At 39.7% G+C, this 23,761-nt stretch overlaps 2 protein-coding genes and 1 long non-coding RNA gene across 5 annotated transcripts; all 3 read left to right on the forward strand.

Annotated features, from left to right (window-relative positions):
- Positions 1 to 4,505: 4,505 nt before the first annotated feature.
- On the forward strand, positions 4,506 to 17,806 carry LOC100178299. 2 transcript variants are annotated; one of them, XM_018814544.2, is made up of 9 exons: positions 4,506 to 4,627; positions 9,089 to 10,141; positions 10,259 to 10,414; positions 11,276 to 11,380; positions 12,504 to 12,605; positions 14,842 to 15,032; positions 15,679 to 15,751; positions 15,837 to 15,977; positions 16,231 to 17,806. In XM_018814544.2, the coding sequence occupies exons 1-9, from the start codon at positions 4,531 to 4,533 to the stop codon at positions 16,824 to 16,826; spliced, it is 2,514 nt and encodes an 837-aa protein (XP_018670089.2). In that variant the 5' UTR covers positions 4,506 to 4,530; the 3' UTR covers positions 16,827 to 17,806. The 2 variants fall into 2 exon arrangements, with proteins under 2 accessions (XP_018670089.2, XP_018670090.2); XM_018814545.2 differs by having other exon boundaries at positions 4,508 to 4,627; positions 15,679 to 15,789; positions 15,887 to 15,977.
- Positions 17,807 to 19,019: 1,213 nt separating this feature from the next.
- On the forward strand, positions 19,020 to 22,066 carry LOC104266351 (zinc finger protein 578-like). The gene is made up of 2 exons (XM_009862298.2): positions 19,020 to 21,464; positions 21,733 to 22,066. Exons 1-2 carry the CDS (start codon positions 20,460 to 20,462, stop codon positions 21,964 to 21,966), a joined length of 1,239 nt encoding a protein of 412 aa, XP_009860600.2. The 5' UTR covers positions 19,020 to 20,459; the 3' UTR covers positions 21,967 to 22,066.
- Positions 22,067 to 22,692: 626 nt separating this feature from the next.
- On the forward strand, positions 22,693 to 23,528 carry LOC108949975. Of its 2 annotated transcripts, none has more exons than XR_003396410.1 (3): positions 22,693 to 22,711; positions 23,248 to 23,322; positions 23,423 to 23,528. It is a non-coding gene; the product is annotated as an uncharacterized LOC108949975 (long non-coding RNA). The 2 variants fall into 2 exon arrangements; XR_001974968.2 differs by lacking the exon at positions 22,693 to 22,711 and adding an exon at positions 22,763 to 22,848.
- Positions 23,529 to 23,761: the final 233 nt, after the last annotated feature.

Consider the following 23,761-nt stretch of genomic DNA (forward strand, 5'->3'; position numbering starts at 1 on the left):
TGTCGATATTATATGCTAAAGGTCTCCCGTCTTCTCCCACCCTACTATATTAATAAGATAGGGTAAACGGCTCAACTACTGCAACTGCAAAAAGAGTAATAGCAGTTAAATTAGCAATGTGCCTTTGAAACCAGGTGTTTCTGTGTCGTTCGTTAGGAGAAAATGTAAATCGAAAGCAACCCAAAAGAAAACCGCCGCTTTCCAGATTAGGGTTGCGGTTTAGGCTACCGGCCATGCCTCGTTTGATGTCCATTCCCTGCGGTAAGGCTGGCGGTTTAATGTAATTCAATCGAGTTTCGATTATTGCATGATCACTAGTCCTTTGCTAAACTCAGGTTTCTAAATCTAAAAAGGCTCAGGCGACAGCCTCTTACAATGGATGCGCGGAAGGTTTAATTTAAGCGAAATTAAACCAGGAAGTAACAGTACACTTGGCGCCGCCCGAACTGCACTCATATACTGGCTTTGTTGTAATCTATTGGCTTCGTTTCCGAGTTTAGTATCTGACCTGTAACCCAATCCGCTATTGTTTTGCGACACCTACGTTAAGCGCATGTAAGATTTCCTCATGTTTTAGACCTGGTTACGTTGTAGCAGAAAATACTATGTAAATACATACGCAACGTCATAATTATTTAATACATATCTTCTCTTTCATTTGTGAGATGATTCAATGTGTAATGAAGTGGGAGTTAATGCCGCTTCAGGTGTATTTATGTCATGTGAAAGTTTAGTTCTGAATACTACATTCTTTCATTCAAATACCATTCACAAATTATTCCGCAACTCAAGTCTTATATTGGCGCTCGTCAAAATTCTGATAACTGAGAAATAATGTCAAACACCCTAAAAAAATGCGTGCAAAAATGATTTATACCTAAAAAGCGTAAAACATCGAACATTTTGGCGAACATTGGATGGTTTTAGCTCTGTTCAATATATATTTAGATCATCTTTTCTCCTTATTATCCGGAGACAGATTCCCAATGGTGTTTAGCTTTACAGTTGTCGGGGGGTTCGGGTTTGGGCTCCATAGAAGCTTTTATACCGGTTGTAAGCAACAATCAGACGCCCGCAATAGTAAGCTTTGGCGGCTGGTGGTAAACGGGTTCGAAGGTTTGGTTTAATTACTACGGCTAGCCCGTCATTGCTGGACTGCTGCTTTGCGCTTGAGTCGATTCTTAATGATGAGTTGCTCTTTCAAATGAGCGGCTCTCAAGTGCCGCGTCTTTCCTCGCTACCTATTATTTGTACGAAGGAAAAGGAGGTACATTTTAAATGCACGGTGCGAACCTTAAGTGTGTAATACGTAGCCTTGGCCGGTGTGATTCGACCTTGCCTTGGTGTAAAATTACCACCCGGGCTACGTGCTATTATCTTCATGTATACGACGATTAAATGCGACATGCAACACACCGTACAAATCTGCCTACATTTTTCCGCGACACTGTAAATCTTCAATTGAAATACTCTGCTGGGAACCGATTCGAAATCAAACTGATCACGTCGGTAAAATGGAATAAATTTTACCCGAGCTGACGTGATTTCGACATTCGATTGGCCAATTGATGAGGTCGTTATGAGTTCATCGGTTATTTCCGACTACTGCCCGATCGTGGTAGGCAAGATATCCTTAGTACATGTTACGCCTGTGCATGTAATTGATCCGCTATCACAGAACGTGCCAAGTCGGCCTTGTTATCAGTCATTTCTGCAACACCATTGGATCCAGAAACGCTGTTTCCTTCCGCTCAGTAATTTGGGAAAAGCAAATGAGACGGGACGTCTGAACTTTGCATACGCAGGTCGTCCCGGGGGTCAAAGACTTAAATCGCTAAAGGTGAACTTTCCAATATTTCTGCAGTCTTGATGTTACTTTGGATTCTTATACATGCTTGTAAGCCATTATCTACCCTGCCGAATTTGGGCATTGGCATATAATGCATGGCGCAGCGCTGTATCTACATACTCGCGTAAAACATATTCTTATGCGTAGAATGATAATTAGGACATAACGCATTGTACCTGGATAGAAAGTTTCGATGTATACCAAACTATATGCGAATTACTCTCTAAATACTTCATAGGTTTGTGAAAAACTGTTAATATGCTGATACAACATTGTTCAGAAACTTATACTATATAATGTCCAGTATGATTTATAACAACAGTGTATTCCACGAACAAAACTGCCATATAGCACAGTTTAACAATATTGCCCGTTTGCCCATAAAACATTCAATGCAAACAGATTAATTTTCACTCGTAAGGTTGCTTCTCATGTTACCAGTCATCTAAAGCTAAACTGCCGGATTTCGTAGCCGCAATTTAGTTTCGAAAATTTGTCCCCGCGTTCTGTGTGTCAGTGGTTTTTCGTTGCGGTCGCTATTACATTTAGGAACCGCTCCTTTCTGTTTATTAATATAAAACGCGATTCTCTTGATCCAAAACAATAGTCTTGCCCTAGCCATTTAAGTGTGAGGGTGTCGTGTGGTTAACCACAGCCGTCGAATGGAACCGAGCCATTATTTGCACTGCTTGCGATAGAAATTGATCGACACGTAAATTAAGAACACTGTTAGACCAATTTTAATGGGCTGCGAGCCACTGCAAGCATACGCTGCATTTCGAAACGCATTACACAAGCTTTCAAAGAACCTTAAACCAGCATATGTCACCCACGACATGCAAACACAACTGCAAAGGAAAATAGAGACGTGTAGTACGGACAAGCTTTTGGACGCGGGCGTAGATTTTGAAAGGGGAAAGCCGGGAAATGCAATCCTTATACACCGCGCTCACTTACAAAAGCCCAAGTCTGAATCGCGAGCAATTGAACAGAAATGGCCTATGTTCGCTGTCGGTAGAATTCCGGTTCTCCATTGGAACGACGCTCGGATCGTCAGCAAAACAATCCATTGTTTTATGCTGCTTGTGATTGCAAACAATAAATTTATTTGCTAACGAACGCAGAAGTTCGAAAAGCGAGAGCTTTTTTTAAGACATTTGCTTTTTTCCAAACTGTTTGTGAAGGCCCTTTCAGCAACGTTTGTGGGCATCTGGTCAATTTTATCTAAAATTCTCACTTTGGCGTTCACAAAATGCTAAATTCTAATCAAATATGATAGAAGACTTTAGTTAAAGTCCCCTAAAAATATTAGTTTCTTATTTTTTACTTTTGCGCGGGCAGTCAGATTTTAAATGTCGCCAGTATATGACGTCATAATAAACACTTTTGTCTCTAGTAGTCGCAAATACCAAGGTTACAACTACTAATCGAATAGCTGGAAATGTGACTCACGGTTTTGCCAGCCAAGCAAAACATTTCTTACTCACGACTGTTCACTTTAATGGGTCATATGCCAAAAACTCGTGTTCTAATACCATGGTCCACTTGTCGAAATTCCCGCCTAGTTTTCCTGTTTTTGTTCTGCATTATAAGGTCACAAAATTCCGTATTTAAATGGGTGCTTTTTAATATTAGGCACGTATAAGTGGGTTTAGATGCAGGTCTTCCCGACCACGTGTACATAGTAGGGGAATGAAATCAATTGTTCTTGCGGCGGTGCGGGCGAAGAGAGGCAAAGAAAGAAGTCCCAACCCACCGCCATATTATTCCTATGCTCGAAAATCTACTCGCCGCAAAAAGCTAGGCCCGATTTTCTTGTCCGAAGTCTTCAAGAATTACTAAGCGTAGATTAAATACATAGTAGCGAAACTTAACATTTTAAAGGTCTAGACTATTGAGAAGTGTCGCTAGGTCATAAGTTATAGACATTGAAATTATTACCAGACTAAATGATTAAGCAAACAGCACTTTTACTAAAAATCAGTTGTTTTATGCAAGCGAGAACAGGTATATACTATACTTCAAAACACAGGCAGTTGTGTATGTTATATACATATAAGAGTGAGACGTTAGGATAAATAGACGTCAACAGCCCCAGCATAAGGGAACCCGCACTTTCACCCGTAACTGTAATTTAATATGTTTTTCGCAACGCCACGCGCGTAAATATTACGATGAATACGTTTTGCTTATAGTCTTATACTTACATATTATATTATTATGTCCATACTTAAATATATATATCTGATTTATCTGTAATGTAATCTATATATAGTACTGTGGGGTAAGATGGGATACCATTAGCAACTAAATCCCATGTTTTAAACAATAAGTTTTGAGGGTACTGTTATATATTTCTGTAAATATTCTTTGAATACTATACCAAATAGGACGATAAAGGACAATAAAAACATGTCCCATCTCACCCGATCATACTTTAACACATACAACAAAATATATTAAAATTTCCTAAATGGAAATTTGCCGTCAATATAGCTACAGACCAAAAAAATTCCAGCCAAAAGTAGTCACAGTTTTCCCACATTTATGGGGCATTTTACGCTTGTAGCGTAAGAAAAACTTTAAAACTTTTACCGAAGTGATTGATTTTCAGAATTTGCTGACCGAACGTCTTATTAGTCGCAGCAAATAATTATCAGAGTCGTTGAAATTGTCGAGATATGATAATGAACCTCAGAGCACAGGCCGCTGTCGCGTCAGCAACTAGCCAGCGAAAACATTTGGGATTTTCAAGTTTTCCTCATCAATTATCAGCAGGTGAGACACTTTTTCTTTTCCGTATTTTGAAAGCGACAGTTTCTGTTAATTTTTGGAAACGTCGTTGTAGCAAAATTGTGGGCATTCTGGCATTTTTAAACAGTAAATATTTTAGACAATTTGCGTAATTTTGAACCTTTTAAACATGCAAAATTTAAGTATATATTGAAATCTTATTGTAAGGTGTATTGAACTAGGTTTGTGGTAATTTAAAACCCACAAAACCGTGAGACGATTTCATTCATTGTCGTGACCCATATTTAATTTCAGTCCGAAATTGATGCAGGCTGTGGTGTATTTGTCAACTATAGACAGTGAGCATATAAGATTTATTACTTTTGTACATAATATGACAGAAATGTTAAAACTATATAGTGACCTACATGAGCTGTATATGAGTATTCGCTGTGTATCAAACAAGACAGGAGTGGTATTAATTATTTTATTTTTACTTGCACATCCAAGCAGTTGGACTTCGCCATCATAAAACTCAATCACAACAGCATTAAGAAAGCACATTAAAAAAGAAATCACCACGTTTCACCACGTTTTTCTAATTATCTTATTATTCGCTACAGTATAAAACGAAACGCCACTAAATTTTAAATCTTACATGAAAACTTTTTTGATTAGTTGGTATTTCGTACGAGAGTGATAACAGATAGTATAATACTGAGATACTATGTATTCAATATGACAGTGTATTTGCGGTAACACGAAAGTGCAAAATTTATCGACGGCGTATGATCATAACGTCAGGACATTGAAACGCCAAAACGGCGCGTCAGTCACCATTTTGGAAATTTTCCTATCACCGCATTCGAAAATTAAAAACGACACACTGCACTAATGCCTTTAGACTTTGGGAGTCTAAGTAATTGGTTTAAAAAGCGAAATCTTCAGAGTCGGAATTCAAAGTGATAAAGTTTTTTGAACTTTAGTACGTCAGATAAAACAATTTATTATCGATATATTAGACATATAGTAGGGTGGGGGGAAATGGGACACCTTTGGAACATAATATTCAAATATTCTGATTGTGCTTTGGACAATAAACAACGGTCTGTGGAAGTCGTGAAGATACGGTGTTATAATATTTTGAATGTTCTTTGTTTACTACCAAATAGGATGAGAAAAAAGAATAAAAAGATGTCCCATCTCCCCCCACCCTGCTATGTTTCATATTTACATATTCTCAACTAAAAAACTCACACTATACTGCATGGTTAAAAAACATATCTAAATCATATTACTGTAATATATATGCTTTGCTACATTAACTCAGATAAATATACGGAACACTAACAAAATTAGAGTAAAAGTAAAACAAAACAGCTTCCTCTTTAAAAATACTTTTAGAATTTGAATGCAATAAATTTGTTACAATAATAGGAAGGCCCAAGGTTCGAATCCATGCTAGTATAATATGCGAATATATTTTCCATTCAACATGTCACTAATAGCGTCTTCTTATTGGTTAATTAATCTTTAAATACAGGAAAGAATAATTACATCGTTAGCTATTGTAACTCAATCACGATACGAACCAAAATAACTTTAATATGACTGTGTAGCAGCACAATATTGTGGCCACAGGAATGATTCGGTTTTAATGTTGAATTCCAGCCGATTTGGTTCCATAATATTCATATCTCCCTATTTTACCGAATGTTCTTTTATGGATTATCTAAACTCGAAATTGTTATTCGTACAGAAAAATTGTCATCCATTTCAAAAAATTCACCCAAAAAGATATGTGATAATTTGTAAGCGGGTACGAGGTGTATGAAACAGAATACATGTGTGTTGCAACTGTGGCTGCCTCTCCATGCGAAGATAAATAGAATTACATTCATCCATTGATCTGAACTGCTGTAAATTAAAAAATATATAAAATGGCCGAAAGTTGTGAAAATAGGTCGTTATTATAAATGCACCGAAATTGATAAGAGATTTAAAAGTGTTAGCTAGTTTAATAATCTAAAGTAATTTTTCATTGACTTGCGTTTTAAAGGTTAACTTAAATTACAACTTTTGACTTTTAATATTCTTCTATATTATTTTATGCGGTCGCGAGGTGGCAGTAAAGGAGCGGTTTATTATGGCTGCTACGAGCCCGCCGTCGGTCTCCGTGTGTGTGCTAACATGAGCGCATGTGTGTGCATGCGCAATAAGGCCTGCTTCTCTCCTGGGTGTGCCGACTACAGAACCTTGAACTTGTGAGAGAAAAAACAAGCGATTATGAAGAGTAGAAACGTCCCAATGCGTTGCTGTGTTTTTTGCCGAGTACTCGAAAGATCAGTTTCATTTTCGGCAGTTTCAATTCGCCGCCGACCGCAGCCATAGCAGGGCGATCGCAAAACGTTAATTTAATTACGGAGGACGGTTAAAACTCCCGAGTTTCCGTTTAACCTCTGACGGAGAGGGCGGTACGTGGCAAAATCAACGATTGGAATCAGGCTTTATCAGCAGGGAATCGATAAGAATGCTTTAGCTGTGTCGCCATTTGCCGTCGAGTGTCCACAGCGGTTAAAGAATTGAAAACTGGCATTTTCCCAGTTTTAACTGGAGGGTTATCGCCGAGGTAAACGCAGATTCAAAAACCTGTTAGTAAATTGCAGTGAGACCCCATATTAGAAAGGGGGGGGTCGGTTTATTCGTATAGGAAATTGTCTCCTGGCAGAAGCAAGGTTGTTATATTTGGCCACCATAGTAGAAATTGTGGTTTTCCACCTTTACCAACAGTCTGAAGCCTTTTATTGTCTATTCCTTTCTTTATTTGAGCCAAACAGTTCATGTGAAACATACCTCGATTTTTATAGTACGTTAGAACTGCTAAGGAATTGTTATGGTCAGTAGTTCTTGCCCACTGACCAGCCAAGTATTAAATCGGCGAAACAAAATGGCGGGAATTAAATTCTAAAATGACCACTGGGTTTGACACGGTCAGAAAGTTCACAAAATGCCGGCACATTGGGGGACTAGAAATTTCAAAAACAGTCACAGTATTCATACTGGTTATTCAATGTGTGCCTAGACGACATGTGTTTGTGGTTTAGGGTAATGTGTTTATATAAGAGGTGGTATAGACGTTTTGACCACGCTAATGTTTGTAGCAGCGTGTTACAATGTTTTGACGACCAGTTAAAGTAACTTTATGTAGAGTGAAAATGTAAGAGGTGACATGAGATAAGATATTGTTAGCGGTGTAGCGGAGTGTGTGGTGTTTCTTACATAACCCTTAAAGAGGTGCCGCTACATTCTAGTGGTATACCGCTACGTGTTTCCTCAACGGCGAAAATTGGCTCTGTATGTGCCACTTTCGATTTAGCCCCAATATACATGACGCCCAGCGAAAATGCTAAGCGCAAATCGTAAAAGCTTACTGGAACGGTGCCTGGTAGAGGTAGTGTTCATAAGTTTAAGCACAGACAGCCAAGTTCTCTCGTAGCCTAAGGCATGTTTTGCTCGATTACACTTCGCTCGGTTATATATTAGTAATTATAACGATACCGATCGCTGGCTGTATGCTGAGGCTGAGTTCGTGTCGCTTGGCGTTGGATTGCGAAGGCGATTAAATGTTTAGTTCAGGTTCAAGGCAGGACGACTACTCCTGTCGACGCAAAGCCACTGGTGCGAGTCCAGTGAAGAACCATTGCTGCGTGTGATGCCCGATTTCGCAAAGGGCGCACTTGTAATTGGTGCTTTTCCCACTTCAGAGTTGGATTAATTTTACAATTGGCTGTCGTCGCATTGGTGGTATGGCATAACTCGCGTAGAGAGTAAAGACAGCGCATGGTTTGAACATAGTTTGTGAGTCACATAACCTGTGTGTACGGAATCCGCACGTTCCGCGCCGTTCTTTGCTTATTGATGGCGAATCATGGAGCGCAACGTACGTGACTTTGAGTCTAAGGGAAGAGAATAGACTGCTGGAGGGAAGGAGCAGACAGCTTGCCTGAGCGCAAGAGTAAGCGAGCGGTAGGAGAGGCTTGTTTGACTTCTCGTACATATTGACGAACTGGCCGTCGTCGCCGCTCAAGTGTGAAATCGATTTGTCTATGGAGAAGACAGTACACACTGCGCATTTTCCTCAACATAAGCTTTCGCATTTCAACGTTCTTCGCTGTTTTTCCGAAAGCGAAAACAAAATCGTCCGATTTTTTGTGTTTTTCCATCCCCGCCGTGTCGTGAATCACCCGCATAGTATGTGGTTGCGGTTCATCTTACCTTGGCACGGCGCGTTGACTGTGTTTAGACGATTCCTGGTGAGATTATGGATTTATAAATAGCTCTGGAAAGTAATGGAAGGTCTCAAAAAACCAAACCGTTTTTGTTAAGCAGTAAAACAAGACATGACGCAACTTTCTAGTGCGAGAATTATGGCTTAAAATGACCAGATAGCATTTGTATCCCGCAATTTTCCAAGTATGCGACTTAAAACAGTATTTTTCGTTTTAGATCACCAGTTCCACCGGCACAGTTTGGCCGCGCAGCAGTTAACGCAATACCACAACCGTAAAACCTTCAGCGCGTACCAAAGCCACCCTATAATTGGACCTGTAGCCGCGGCCGATGTGGTGACGCGCCACATTACATTGTACAACAGCAGTCACTACGAGTACACTGCGGAAGAACAAGAACGAAGACGAAGGGAACAGGATCAACACAAAGATACAACGACCGATGGAGAAAACGGGAAACTAACTGGACACCATATCAACCCACAAAGACAAAGCTACCAAGGAAAACGTAGCTTGCCGGACACGGATGGGCCGGTTGAAAGCCAGTGTAAAAAGCCAAACACTTTAAGCAATAACTTGTGCGTAGAATCGAACTGCTTTGGTGTCCTTAACGGGGAACATATTGAAAAATCGAAAGCCGCACATATACAACAATTAGAGGAGAACGTTTGCGTGGCGTCGCTTGATCGCCGTGAGGATACACATTTTGATTTGGTCCAGCCAGCACCGTCGTGTGAGCATTCCTTAGTAAATGGTCATCCGCCATTAGTTCCAGCAACCAACGATCCTTACAGTAATCTTCCTTATACGCCCCTACACCCTTGTGGGCGAGCAACGCAGAACCACCACCCGGAATACATTCAATACGACGCTCGGCAAGCCAACGAAGTTTCGCACTATCATCCTAACCCTTGCTTGGAGCCGTTCTACCACAACGAGCAACCAAGCTATCACCCACAAATAGCAGAGCCCGATCCTTACCACACGTATCCAAATACACGTAGCTTCCATTCAAAACTGGAGGACCAAGTCAGCGAGGAAAACCGTGCAGCATCTACAGCGTGTGACAAAATGCCCGGAGCTCAAACTTTAAGTATGAGCTATACCGGCTCAGTGTCGGGATCTCAACATACGACCTCAGGCCGGCATGTGGTCGACATTTTATCCGATCATCAAGGCGAACTGATTAAAACGGACAGCCCAAACTTCCTATGTACACCACTTCCCCAGCATTGGCGTGTCAACAAATCGCTACAGACGCCCTTCAAAGGTACGTTGGTTTAATGCTCTACTAGTCTACTACGTGGTGTGTTATTTTAGTGGTCTGCCATTTGACCACAATCGCTTGTTTGCGGGCCGCTCAGCTTTAACGCTATTTTACTTTCAGTGGTGGCTCTCTCAGATATACCGGACGGCACGACTGTCACGGTCATGGCTGGCAACGATGAGAATTATTCCGCTGAACTGCGTAACGCATCGGCCACCATGAAGGGATGCGTTGCCAGATTCAACGATTTGAGATTTTTGGGTCGAAGCGGACGAGGTATTTTAGTTTAGTTGCCACTTGATTTTGCTGTGTCAAGCTAAAACTGTTCAGTTGCACTGTCGACTATTTTGGTCAAATGATGTCATTTTAGTTAAACCTCTTTCTTGGTAAACAGTTGTTTACAATAAGCCCTTGGTTTCCATGGAAAATATTTCAAGTGAAACCAGCCTATTTGCAATACATATTTTTTGGAAGTGATTTAAGACTTAATAGGAATTTTAGAATTAATTTTAATCACCTGCGATGCTTTGAATCTTGCCACACCTTTAAAACAATTATGAGTATGAGTTTTTGTGAATAACGATCATTTTTGGACCATGCGTTTCGCTGTCAAAAATCTTTCAAGTGAAAATTAAATTTTCGTGGTTTTTTGCAGAATGTGGTGAACGTGCTTCGCGATGCATGACGCCTAATTATACCACGTGATGTGACGTAGAGACATGCTTTTCCTATACATGCATTAACTAATGAAATGTGTTAAATAAATGAATAAATACTTTTTATTTACCAACGCGTGGCGGGTAACGACAGACACGACACCGATGTACTATTCCATACACATCGTTTATCCTCATCAGATAAAACTTTAATAAACGTTTAATTAAGTACAACCCGATGTGATTTAATTTAGTCTATATTATAATGGGTTTAGCAGCCACACTCGTATTTGACCCTTTCATTCAATTATATTTGTTACGCGCCGTGTTTTAACGGCTGTCGTTTCGTAAATATTTTCCTTCACTTTGTTGATGTATTATTAAATTGATCTTTACTACTGCTCTAATAGATAGTTAAAATTTATAGTGTTAAAACAATAACCATTGTACCATATTTATGCGTTACGTTACCTGTTTCCAGGCAAAAGTTTTAATCTGACGATCACCATTTTCTCTTCTCCGCCGCAAGTGGCGACTTACCAGAGGGCGATAAAGATTACAGTGGATGGACCAAGGGAACCTCGCCGTAAGTTGTTCATTTTCTCCTTATAGACTTTATCATGTAGCAATCACATGTAATGTAAACTGTACAGAATATATGGACTGTTCTTGATCGTAAATCGTGTTCAATATGGGTATCTATAATTAAGTACACGGTTACATTAGTTATAGGGTAAAACATGCGAATATATTATACTTGTGCTGGTATACTAGTACACCGTACAGTTTGATTTTATCTGTTACATTTGCCTTAGGGGTTCACAGTGCACATAATACAGGGACATGAGATTTTGTACAGATACAACAACAAGTGCCAATGCTTAAAGGTTAAATTGTTAGGAAAAAACAAGTTTGTTTTAACCATACGTTCTTGTCCTATTAACCTGTACCATAGTAAACTGTGAATGTGATACAACATAGGCTAAACCGCTATTTGTGTATAATGTAAGTATGTTACAAGTTTTGCACACTTTTAGGCGTCTCACACACGATGCAGTCTAAATTAACATGCTATCTAATCGAAATTAGTTTATGTATGCTTGTGATTTGGTACGAAACTTTGATCAGTGTAAAATTAGTTTAGTTCGAATTTAAAGAATACACTTTATGGGCAATGTTGACAGATTAGATGTTTGGAGTTAGAGCTGTAAGGAAACCGTATTGCCAGCCAGACAAACATACATCTCCCATGTGTGATCAGCACAACATAGATATGCTGGCCTCCTAGCAAGTTTTACACCAAAGCTAAACGTTTGGTATTTAATTTAACGCAGTGACAGCTGATCGTGGCCACCTATATCGCTCTACACTTGTAAAAAATCAATTCAAGAAAAATATTTTTACAACTATTTTTTTAACTCCTGCGTATTTTGGCATGACATTCTATCCAGCAGAACCATTCTGTCAGCACCTTTTCCACGTAACCAGTTGTAAACTAGGAGTACATCTCAAGAGAAGAATGTCAGATTAACGTTCGTGGTAGACCAGTGACGCGATGTGCTGCTCGACAACAAGCCACACTGAATCACACGCGCATTACAGTCACCCTCAGAGCTCCTTGTGCCACTTACGCGCTCTTATAACACCGACTGGTTAACCATAGCTTTTCGCCTTATGCCGTTTAACTAACCCAACCATTTTTTACCAAGGTCATCGCCAAAAGCAACTAGAGGAAAGAGCAAAAGGGGTTTTGTTCCCAGAAGGCTTCCACCTCGAATCCATCCGAAGAAACCCCACTTACCAAGGACAAGGTTTCTATTTTCGCCTAATTAGAAAATTTCTAAAAACCCGCACGCTAAACTCAAAATGGGGTTTAATTATACTCAGTATCTAATCTGGTGCAATCAGTCTATTATTTTTTTAATTATGCGCACGCGTATTATAAGCCTATTTTTTAATTGATGGTAGTATTGCAGCATTTCTAACAAATTAGAAAAATATTTAAGTTTTTTTTAGGTGGGGGTAGCATCTAATATGTATTAGCATAGTATTATGTTTCTAACTAACATCCACACATATAAATAAATATAAGCTTTTATTTAACAGTAGTTATATAGTAGGGTGGGGAAGATGGGACACCCTTTCATTCTACTTTCTCGTCCCATTTGGTAGTAAACAAATAACATTCAAAGAATTATAAAACCGTACCTTCACGACTTCCATGGACCGTTGTTAATTGTTTAAAACACGATCAGAATATTTTGATATTTTGTGCTAAAGGTGTCCCATCTTACCCACCCTACTATATCACAGTGCTAAAAATAAACTGTTTGTTTTTTATTTTTATTTGATAAAGGCAAGGATTATTCATTTTTTACTAGCTATCTTAATTTGTTTTTTTTTGCCAGGTATATATATTTTTTATTTAACAGTAGTAAAATTGCAAAATTAGGATTTTTTGGGGCATTTTGGACAAAATTAAAAAATGAAAAATATGTTATGTCTAAAACACCGTTATCTCCCTGAGGGTAATCACACAACAGTACCTATAAGCCTGATTTTAAATATCATACAAATATAAATAGAAATACACATAGGATATATAAGCTATATCCATTATTTTACTGTTATAGTTATATCATAAAGTTAACAAAATGTTTTTGTTTTTCTAAGCTAAATAATTTTTTGTCAGGGTATTTATACATAATATCAAGTACCGTATTAACTATCTAGTAATATTTTTAAATTAACACACACACATATATATATATAACGTATAAGGTACATATGTTATTTAACGGTAGTTTATTAAAAATTTAAAAAAAATCTTCTTTTTTTAATTCAACTAAAAACACATTTGATATAATTTTATATTTTTGTGTTTTTTTTCCATGTGGGTGATAATTAAATAGAACTATATAACTGACAAAAACAGTTTCGATTCGGTATAATAGCCTCCTTTGAGTTCGGGTGTGTTTTAAAATAGCATCTTTTCTACTGGGCTTGGCTATATTATGCAAGAGTGCACATAAGTTCGACCATACGCAGTTCTTAGCAAAGCGCTGATTGCGCCGGCCGACATGCTGTGACCTTTCCGCACACGTTCGTCGTCTGGCCTAAGGAGAATCGCACTCTTATGTCTGCTACTTGTCTGCACGGGCTCTTCACCTGGTATAAGCACATATATGCCAGGTCAAGGTTGTTTTACCCTCACTGGGTTTACCGTTACTGCGCACCACCATTGGTAAATGCATCAGATTTTAGCTTTATCTTTCCCGCTTTTGGGCCTTGTTAGCGGTTACAATGGCTCAGCCACTGCGTGGTCGCTTGGTAAGCGCGGGCTAAGAGGGAGGGCTATTGCAATAGCCTTGGTCGTTTGCCTCCGTTATCACAAGGCTTCGCTTTCTCTACATTCCTTCACGCGTCCGCAACAACCAAGAGTCAATCCACAATCGCGCAACCAAAACCAACAGCGCTCGTTGACAAAAAGAAACAGCGTGTGTGTGCGCGCGCGGTACAGAGCGAGACCGAACTTGACTGCTATTTTGGCTGCGCGTGAACCTCGAGCGCGCACGTATTCTATACTCTCTAGTGTATGTGGACGGCCCTGTGTATTGGCGGCTTTGTGGTCTTGTGGCGAGCCCATACAATGCGGTGTACATCGAAAGCCTCGGGCGCGCGCTATAGTTTACGTTCGGCAACAAGATAAGCGAAATGCCAACTCACCTTTCCCAAGAAAGTTAGTTCAAGTTTTTGTGATTTCCGAATAAACGACTAAAAATGTTCGCCCATAAGTTCTTCTTTGTTATTTTAGAAATATACTTCGCGCAAACCCAGATTTTTAGGCGAAAAGGATTTTCACATTTTCTAAAACTTATACCTTTGCATATTGTTTTCACATTTTATACTTCACTGTTATAAGCATACTATACGCTCTACATTAAAATCAGAAGGCACAACCGCACATAAGACCTCAAATCACATAATTACATACCCTTGAAGCCATCCTTAAACCATGTACCTGAACCTAAATATTTGTTGTTACAGTTGATCCCAGCCGAATGGTAGCCAGCGGGACAGGAGGTTGGGCTTACCCGCAACCCCAGTTCCCATATCTAACCCCATCTCAACACGCGGCCGCCGCTGCCCGCGCTCAATCCGTTGCTCGAGCGGGGAATGTAGCTGGTCTCGGGCCGGCCGGCTCCATCACGCCACCTGGCGGATTAAATATGATCAAGGTAAGTGAGCTCTTATTTATTTAAGGTTGAGGTATAAGATGTACATGTTTTCGTTCATTTTCGAAAACAGAAGACAGTGCGTTAATATAAGCTATTGCTAAATGAATGCAATGTTTTATTATTAATTTTCGCTTAAGAAGCCACGCTGTTAAATTACTAAATATCCTTCAGTTTTTACCCTTGTTTTAACGACTGTCGATTAGCTGCTAATTCCCTTTCGTCGCTGGTTTAATCTTCGTTATCGCATTTGAGATAAATGAAATGTATATATATTATAATACTGCGGTATACCGTTAGCACATACCAACAACGCTATTTTATGGTGCTGAAGATACGGTCATATATTTCTGTAATCTTTTTGTTCAATATGTACCAAATTGGGACGAGAATAATAAGAATGGGCCATCTTACTCTACCACATGTTGATTAAAATTGCTAAAGTGCTGGAGAGTAGGTAGATTGCGCTACTATAGTGCATTAGTTGGTCTAATAAAATGGTAAATAAAATAAAGAACAAAAATATGGGAAAATATAGTATTTGAGCAATTTATTTTAGACAGAAGAGAGCCAATAAATTATAAAAACGTAAATAATAAAACTTGTAAATAAATAAGAAAGATTTTTTATCTTTGCATTTTTACTTCAGAGAGAAGAGAGCCACGGATCGGGTCAACTGAGCGGAGGAAACGGAATCTCTCCACCCTGCACCACTGGAAACGGTACGGGCAATGAGTCGTTAACAATCCGCTTTTCCGAAGTAAGTTTTTAATCCGAAGGTTTTGAACGCTGTGCCATTGTAACTAGCAAACCATCATCACGGCTCGGGTAAAGATTGGAAAATACGCGACTTTCAGGTTCACCTAGAGGGACGGTTCGGCAACAGGTCTTTCGTGTACCCGAGCGGAGCCGGTTTCCCTGGATATGACAGCTCCATGCTACCAGCCGGTAACGCTTTGTGGCTTATGCATCATGTTTAGCGCTCCTAAATGCAGATGCATTGATTTTCCTTCATTGCTGATGCGTGCTAAAGTGTGTTTTGACAAGCATATTGTTTGGGGACTTTCGTTCATATACACAGAGGGTACTTGCTGCCAACGTGTTTAGATATCCCATGACACATACCGACTACATGCACATTTAGTAGTAAAAGGTATATCAAGGTGACTATGGTGTATTAAAACATGTTCTACTTTAACAGGGGGTCACAACCAGTCTTCTAACAATCCGTACGGAACCCCTTATCTTTACCCTGCTGCTTTGTACCCTGGAAACACTTTATCTTCTTATAATTCCGTTGGTCAGAATTACGACGGGAACGGCAACGGTGGTAATAGCAGTAATAACAATAATGCTTCTTGCTCTGTTTCGGCTGGCGGTGGCGGTCGGAATAATGCCGAATCGACCGATGCAAGTTCGCCGACTGCACCAATTGGTAGAGTCCGTGCAGGCGGTTCGTCAGTGGGCAGCGAAGGCGATATTTCGTCCACCATGTCCCCTGGAAATAGCTCCGGAGGCGCCAGGGACGGCCATGATGGTTCTCAGAATGTCGACAACGGCGCTGCAAACCTTATCAACTCTGCCGTGGGGTTACACGGCCAACGTTGGGACAATAGTAACGGTGTTGTCGCAGCGGCTTTAGAAGCCGTTGAGGCTGCAAGCCGAGGACAGAGAGATAACATGGACCATCATTCACACCATCATCACCAAGTGGCGCGCGTAGCAGGCGTTAACACCAGCGGTATATTACATGAAGATGTATGGCGTCCCTACTGGATAACGCCATCCACCACTTGATAACATTGTGAAATGCCGGCGGCCAATTCCGCGAGCATTCTACCAGCTCAACTGATGCTTCGAGCCTAAAAGAACGAGTATTGCTCCACCCTGTTCCACGTTTAAGTTTCCTTGTTACTAGACAAGCCACCTTGTTACTGCTTTTCATTTGCGCACTATACACTGCAGCGCGCAAAGCGAGAGGGCGGCACAGCAAACAGAAAAGTGTTACTGTACAGTGTGCTCACGTTTGCTCAGGCTATAGCTTTGTGTGAACTATACAACGCGTCCTGATTCGACAGAACGCAGCCCTTGGTCCAAGAATACGATTTGAGCATTGTAGGAGAAGCCCAGCAAATCGTTTTTGGATTTTTTTAACGTATTTTTCAATCATCGGTAAAACCGCGAACGGGATGAACTCTATTGCCAATGTGCACGCTGTACAACAGATGCCAAGTTTGATAAAGTGTTAAAAGGGACTGGCCGCAGTCATGACGCATTTCTAATCTATATTGAACTGCAGTTTATAGTATCGGTAGCACGCATCAAACCCGCTTATCCATGGCTGCAATCCTTGTGTACTTTAAGCTATACAACGTCGCCGTATTCACCACTATGAACTTACGTCGGCCCGCCATATAATGACCATCACCGCAATACACAATGATCATTTTTGTATGCCCCTACACTGCTGTAAGCGCGTACGAAGCTATTTTCCGTCTATATTGGTCCCTGGCAGGGCGCTTTAACTTGCCTGTGGCTTCGTGGCGTTCAAAATTTCGCAGTGAATTTTAGCCTGTAACCGTATCGGATACGCATGTTACAATTAACCGTGCTGTTGTCGGCCCGTTGGCCGAGTTGTTTCGTCTTCTTAAGCTTTATTGCAACCCGCGTCTGTGCATTTTAATCGCTTAGCGATGCCGCATTTTGCTACTGTGCCGTGCCTACTGCTACGAACAATACTTTAAGTATGACTTACAATTAAATATTCAGCTTTTGCACCGCTGTATTGTTTACTGAGTAAGGTAGTGGAGTGATAGAAAAGTGGGTACGTGACCATTGTTTACCGCAGGATTATACATTAACTCCGGATTCCCGTAAACTGAAATTGGGAAGCAGGATTGTATTAGACCCGATCAAAACATGCGGGGATTCTAAAGGTTACACAGCAAGCATAACCTATATGTTGGTTAACGATGCGGCGCCTTAATCATTGATTCGTGTTCTTGTAACCACACTGTACGGGAAAACGCGGTAGTTTTTGTGGGCCAGACACGTTATGACGTCTCACCATGGATGTATATGCAGGTCACGTTTGTTTAAAACACGCCGCGAAGTCCGAGGAGTAATAAGCCATCATTACATCTGCTACTTTTACGCAATGGTAGTAATTAATAAAAATGCGTGTCTGGTATAAACGGAGGCCGTTTACTACACAAAGAAGCCATTTTTCTCATTGAATCAGCCATGTCTATATTCATAAATTACAAACATGCATTATTTAGGATTGGTGTGCGTAAATGATTTATATTAGGCTTTTAAAAATATAACTTACGTGTTTTGAGTGTCGTCAATCCAGGTTTATGGGTAGTAATTAATAAGTGCTATCTCGAGCACTTGTACGGGAATTGGTTTCGCTTGTTATGGCCATCCTTAAGCAGAACACAAGACCCGTTCACAGCTGGGCGTTACTGTTTACCACCTCGGGAAATATCCATTTTAAAATGAAAAGTAACAAAATTTTGAATGTCGCATATGCGCTCAGAGAGGCTAAGTGGTAATACTTGTCAATCATAATTACCATCGGGGTTATAATTGCCGCTTAAGTGTCAGGTGTCAGGCAGCTGGATTTGACAGCAAAACTTTCCAACCCGGTAACTATACCGACGGGTATAAGGTATTATGTATACGCGTAATACAGCCCATGAACACCTGGACACTTAAGTAGCACTAACATATTTGCCACAATCTTGGTAGCTCTTTTTAACGAATGACAAAACTGGGATTTTGGACACATCGCTTAATTTTTTACAGACCAGTTTGGGTGATAACCTTGTTTTGTGTCTAGTCTGGTTAATACAAGTTATGGAGAGTTATTTTTAATGATAAGGACAAAATGGTTACGCGATTATTATTGAAGTTTTCACAGTCAGAAAAATTAACAAAAAGTTATCATTTTTTAAACGATCAGAGTGTGGGTTTTTGTTTTACTGTTTTTTTTGGCAAAAATATTTATTTTTGAAATGGCAGGAGGGGGTAAGATGGTCCGTATTTTTCATTCTGTTTTATCGTCCCTTTTGATAGCAAATGAAGAATATTTTCAAATTAAATAACTGTATTATCATGACTTTAAAAGAGCGTTGTTAATTGTTTAAAATACGATTAGGAAATATGGGATATACTGCGTGTTGATAACCCAAAGGTATAGCTCAACTACTATATGTCTCTGGCGTATTTGAACGTATAGAAAAATGATAAACGTTTAGATGTAAAAAATATGAATGTTGATCGATTAAATGGTATGGTATGTGGGCGGTTTAAAACGTCTTGGGCTCGCTTTTGGTTTGTAAGTGGACTGCTTATTCTTTTTATCGAGGTCGGGCATTACTATAAACAGGTGGTGCTCTTGTATATACAGATACTTCGCATAACAAAGCGGTCGCGCCTTGGCTTGTTTTATTAAACGGAGTGTGTCGTATCTTACAAGTGAACCCTTGTTATGGGCTATTGTCACAGAGGGTATAAGCCAGACAGCACGTCTCTGTTGTTTTTGCCATGAAAAAATCGAACAAAACCGACTGACACACTGATAAGAGTGTAAAAACTCGATGTAATGAAAATACTTTTAACGCCCTGCGGTTTCTATGCGATATTAAGTTGTTTTGCTGGTACCACAAGCCGTATGTGCCTGCATCGTAGCGCGGTGGGCTTATATAGGTGTTAATTTGGAGTAAGGGGCTTGAACGTCGGCGCGACTGGGTATACCGGTCAACTATAGCTTAATCTCTATTATAGCCGGGATAAGGATCAATCAAATAAGCTTTGTGGGCCGCACGGTGTGGGATGTAAAGTTTGCCATTATTGTCAACGGACATCGGGACTCGGAGCCTATTCATAAACACGGAGACGAGGTTCTGGTTTTGAAACGGCACGGAATCCAGCGCCGTGATTCGCCGTTGTGTGGCATGTCACCCTAATGGACCCTTAAGAGGATTGCCCTGTTAAGACTCGTGCCAACGCTGGATCCCTATTGTCTGATGCTGATATACCTGCGACGAATTCCGGTGCCCAATCCCAACCTTTTCCCGGTGTATATATTGTCGCACATTATAAGTTTTTCCCAAGTCTAACTGGAGCGGGGAGTGCGTGCCATAGCTTGGTGTCTAGGAATTAACGTTAGAAAATATGGACGCCAAAGAAAGCCAAGCTGTTCAATCGTGAGCATTTCTGTATACCAACACGTCAGTTAGGTTAGGCGGAATAAAATCGCTGCGCAGAAAGGATTTTTTAACTCTAGGAAAATGCGAAGCAAAGAAAAGTGTTGCTGTATTTTCCAAAAGCCCTTTTGTTTTTTCGTTAGGTGTTCCGTGTTTTTAACTTTCACCTTTTAATTCAGAAGTTTTGCATGTGTGTTAAACAACGTGGCGATCCAAAATGAACGTTTGGAACAGTCATGTGCCTCAGTATGGTCTACAGACCTTTAGGACACCCCATTTCGGCCTGGACAGTGGCAAAATTTTAGATCCGACTTTTTGTGCTTACATGGAGAAGAATGACAAGCCCACAAACAAAATGGAGTCAGCTACGAAGTCGTACCCGCCAAGTTGCATCGACAGTAGAAGTAAGCCGATTAAGCGAGCTTCCAGCACTGATTCAAAGGACGGATTTGGGCAGAACTGTTTACGAAAATCTACCAGCGTACCGGAAGCTTTAAAAGAAAGCTTTCCGTTTTATAATCCGAACAAGTTACATGAGGCTAACTTGCATCAGTACGCCAATTATTTCGGGGCGAATCCAATATTTGCTCATTTGTATCCAAACCGTTGGTTTACGTTAAGTCAGCTTTTGCTAAGCAAGCAACTGCTGCATTCGTTGAACACAGGGCCGACGTATATTCATAAACAATGCGAAAAACGTGGAGCTATGATGACCCCAACAACTCCGACAAGAATGATTCCTTTGGACTTCAATTACAGCTTTCCTATAACATGTCCTCTTTACCAAGAACAGATTAAACGAAGTAATATTTTTAATGGTTTTGAAAGTACAACAAAAGCGTCAGAAACATCACCAAATCTTAGCGAGAAAATAATTCTGTCCCATCCGCAAACTAAAAACAATCTTAGTCAAAAATATCAATTAAAAACAAGCGCAAGGTCAGGACAAAAAGTGGATTTCGATTCTCTGATTTCAAAAACTGAATCCGATCTTAATCTGTGTTTGCCCCACTCCTGTGAGAATAAGTTTAACCCTTGCCGTTTGGACATTACTGGGTCGCTGGACCATCTTGCTGCAGAGAGCACAACACGATATAAGCGACCGGACGGAAAGGACAGGAAGGCCCATCAATGCTTATACTGTGGGAAACTGTACTCTAGAAAATATGGGTTAAAGATCCACATTCGAACTCATACTGGTTACAAACCACTAAAGTGCAAGGTAAGGTTATGACTAAACCGATTAAACTCTGCTGTGTACTAAAATTAACATAGTTTGTACGTTTAATTGTCCAACTGACTTTCCAAGGCTTTCCAACTGGGGGGTGGTAGCGTTACAAACTTCAGGTGTCGCCGAGAGTATACTAATTTTACACAAAGTACATATATTATACTATTAACTGAGAATAGACACGAAAATTTTATATGCGAACTGGGATCCCTTTTGGTTTAAATTACATAGAAATGACCAGTACAATGCTACTTTGTAGGTCTGTGGTCGTCCTTTTGGTGATCCAAGCAACCTGAACAAGCATGTTCGTCTTCACGCTGAAGGCGAGACCCCTTATCGATGTGACTTCTGCGGGAAAGTTTTGGTTCGTCGTCGGGACTTAGAACGCCACATCAAATCACGACACCCCGGTGAAAAGAATAGAATTGTAGAAAAAATGAGCGTCATTGCGTGCCCACCTGCCGATCCGAGGTTGTGGCGGCCAGCGATCTGACTTTTTTTATAAAATTGCTTACTTTGTGCCTTAGTATAGTACTGTGGGGTAAGATGGGACACCTTTAGCACATAATATCCAAATATTTCTATCGTGATTTAAACAATTAACAACTGTTCTTAAGAGTCGTGAGGATATGGTTTTATAATTCTTTGAATTTTCTTTGTTTAAAATGGGACGAAATAATTGAATAAAAATATATCACATTTTCCATCAACCCACTATAACTCTTATTTTTGGTTTAGAGCGGTAGGGGTAGCTGCTGTTAAAACCTTAGCGAATTTTTCTCTTAGTTTCACATGTTCCAAATTAAATACTTCCGTTATTATCTTGCTTACAACGATCGCATTTAAATGCTGTGTAATATTGTACTGTGGAAACCGGAGGTAAAATAAAAAAAATCATTTCCATACATTTCGTTTACAAATGAATAAATGGAACCTAATTGTTGTTTTGAATAAAATTGCAACAAGAACAACACTCAAATTACAGCAATTGCGGAAACCATACCGACTAAACAGAACCCAACGTAGATACTATTTTTCTACGAGCGTCGCTGTAGCACAGTGGGTAGCATTTTCGGTTATAAATAGAAGGTACTCGGTTCAAAGCCCTGAAGACGTCCGTGTTTAATCGTTAAGTGTCTTTAGAAGGTGAAATTTATAAACCAATGGTCACTGTTGCAATGTGGTTCAAAATGGTAAGTATTAAATTACCCACAGAAAGTTACACACCAGAAACCTAGGTAAGTCGAATTAATTCGTCCCTTTCAAAAATAACGATTTTAGTTCTTTGCGATTTCTATAGTGGGGTCACGGGGGCAAGATCTATTTTTGTTTTCAGAAGTCAGCTGACTAAAGTTGTGACTATTTGTCAGAAAACGTAAGGTTTCCTATGTTATTTATTAACAAATATCACTCATATTGAATGGCAGGGTTTAATGCAGATCACGCCCCCCCCCCCGGGTGGATATAGTGGGACTTTTAGCATATTACGCATTGTAGAAAATGTACAATATACCGACGTAGGCCTATACGATAAAAAAAGTTTATTATACTAAAATCGACAGTTTGGAGATAATTATTGTATTACTAATGCTTTCAAATTAAGTACCGTAGGTTTTGGAAAAAAATACCCTATCAAAAATTACCTAAAAGTTAATTCGGTGCTAGTGAAGAATTTTCCCCTTTTCCTATAGAAAAAACGAGAGACCATTAATTTAATTTATTGGGTATATATATATGAATTTTATATAATTTTTAAATATCCTTTGTTGCATAGATACTTCTGAGTTCTTAGCAATTGTTCTTTAAGTAAATTCAACACAAACGTCAAGCAAGATGCCGAGTATGGATAGTAAGTTTGGAAAATAGATTTTAATTATATTTAATTTTAAAACCCACTGAGTTATCGTTACCGTAAACCCACTAAGTTAACAGAAATATTTTCATTGCAGAATGTCTCTTTGAATTGAAAATGTCTGCGAAAAATCTGGAGCGACAGAGTAAAAAATGTGACAAGGAAGAAAAACTTCAAAAAGCCAAGTTGAAAAGTGCTATACAGAAAAATAACATGGAGGTAGATTAGAGGGTCTTACTTTTTCGTTTTTAACCCCCAGTAATGTTCCCAACCTCTGGTACATTTACCAGTACCGTACCACTAGTTGTACATTGAGCTTTAGCATTTACCACACTACAACTACTACTAATATTTATATAAAACTATATATATCAACTATATGCTCACTATATGGCATGAAGCCATTTTCAATAAAAGAAAATTGTATCTTGATTAA

The sequence above is a fragment of the Ciona intestinalis genome, chromosome 12 (assembly GCF_000224145.3).
Source record: "Ciona intestinalis chromosome 12, KH, whole genome shotgun sequence".
Taxonomy (NCBI): Eukaryota; Metazoa; Chordata; class Ascidiacea; order Phlebobranchia; family Cionidae; genus Ciona; species Ciona intestinalis.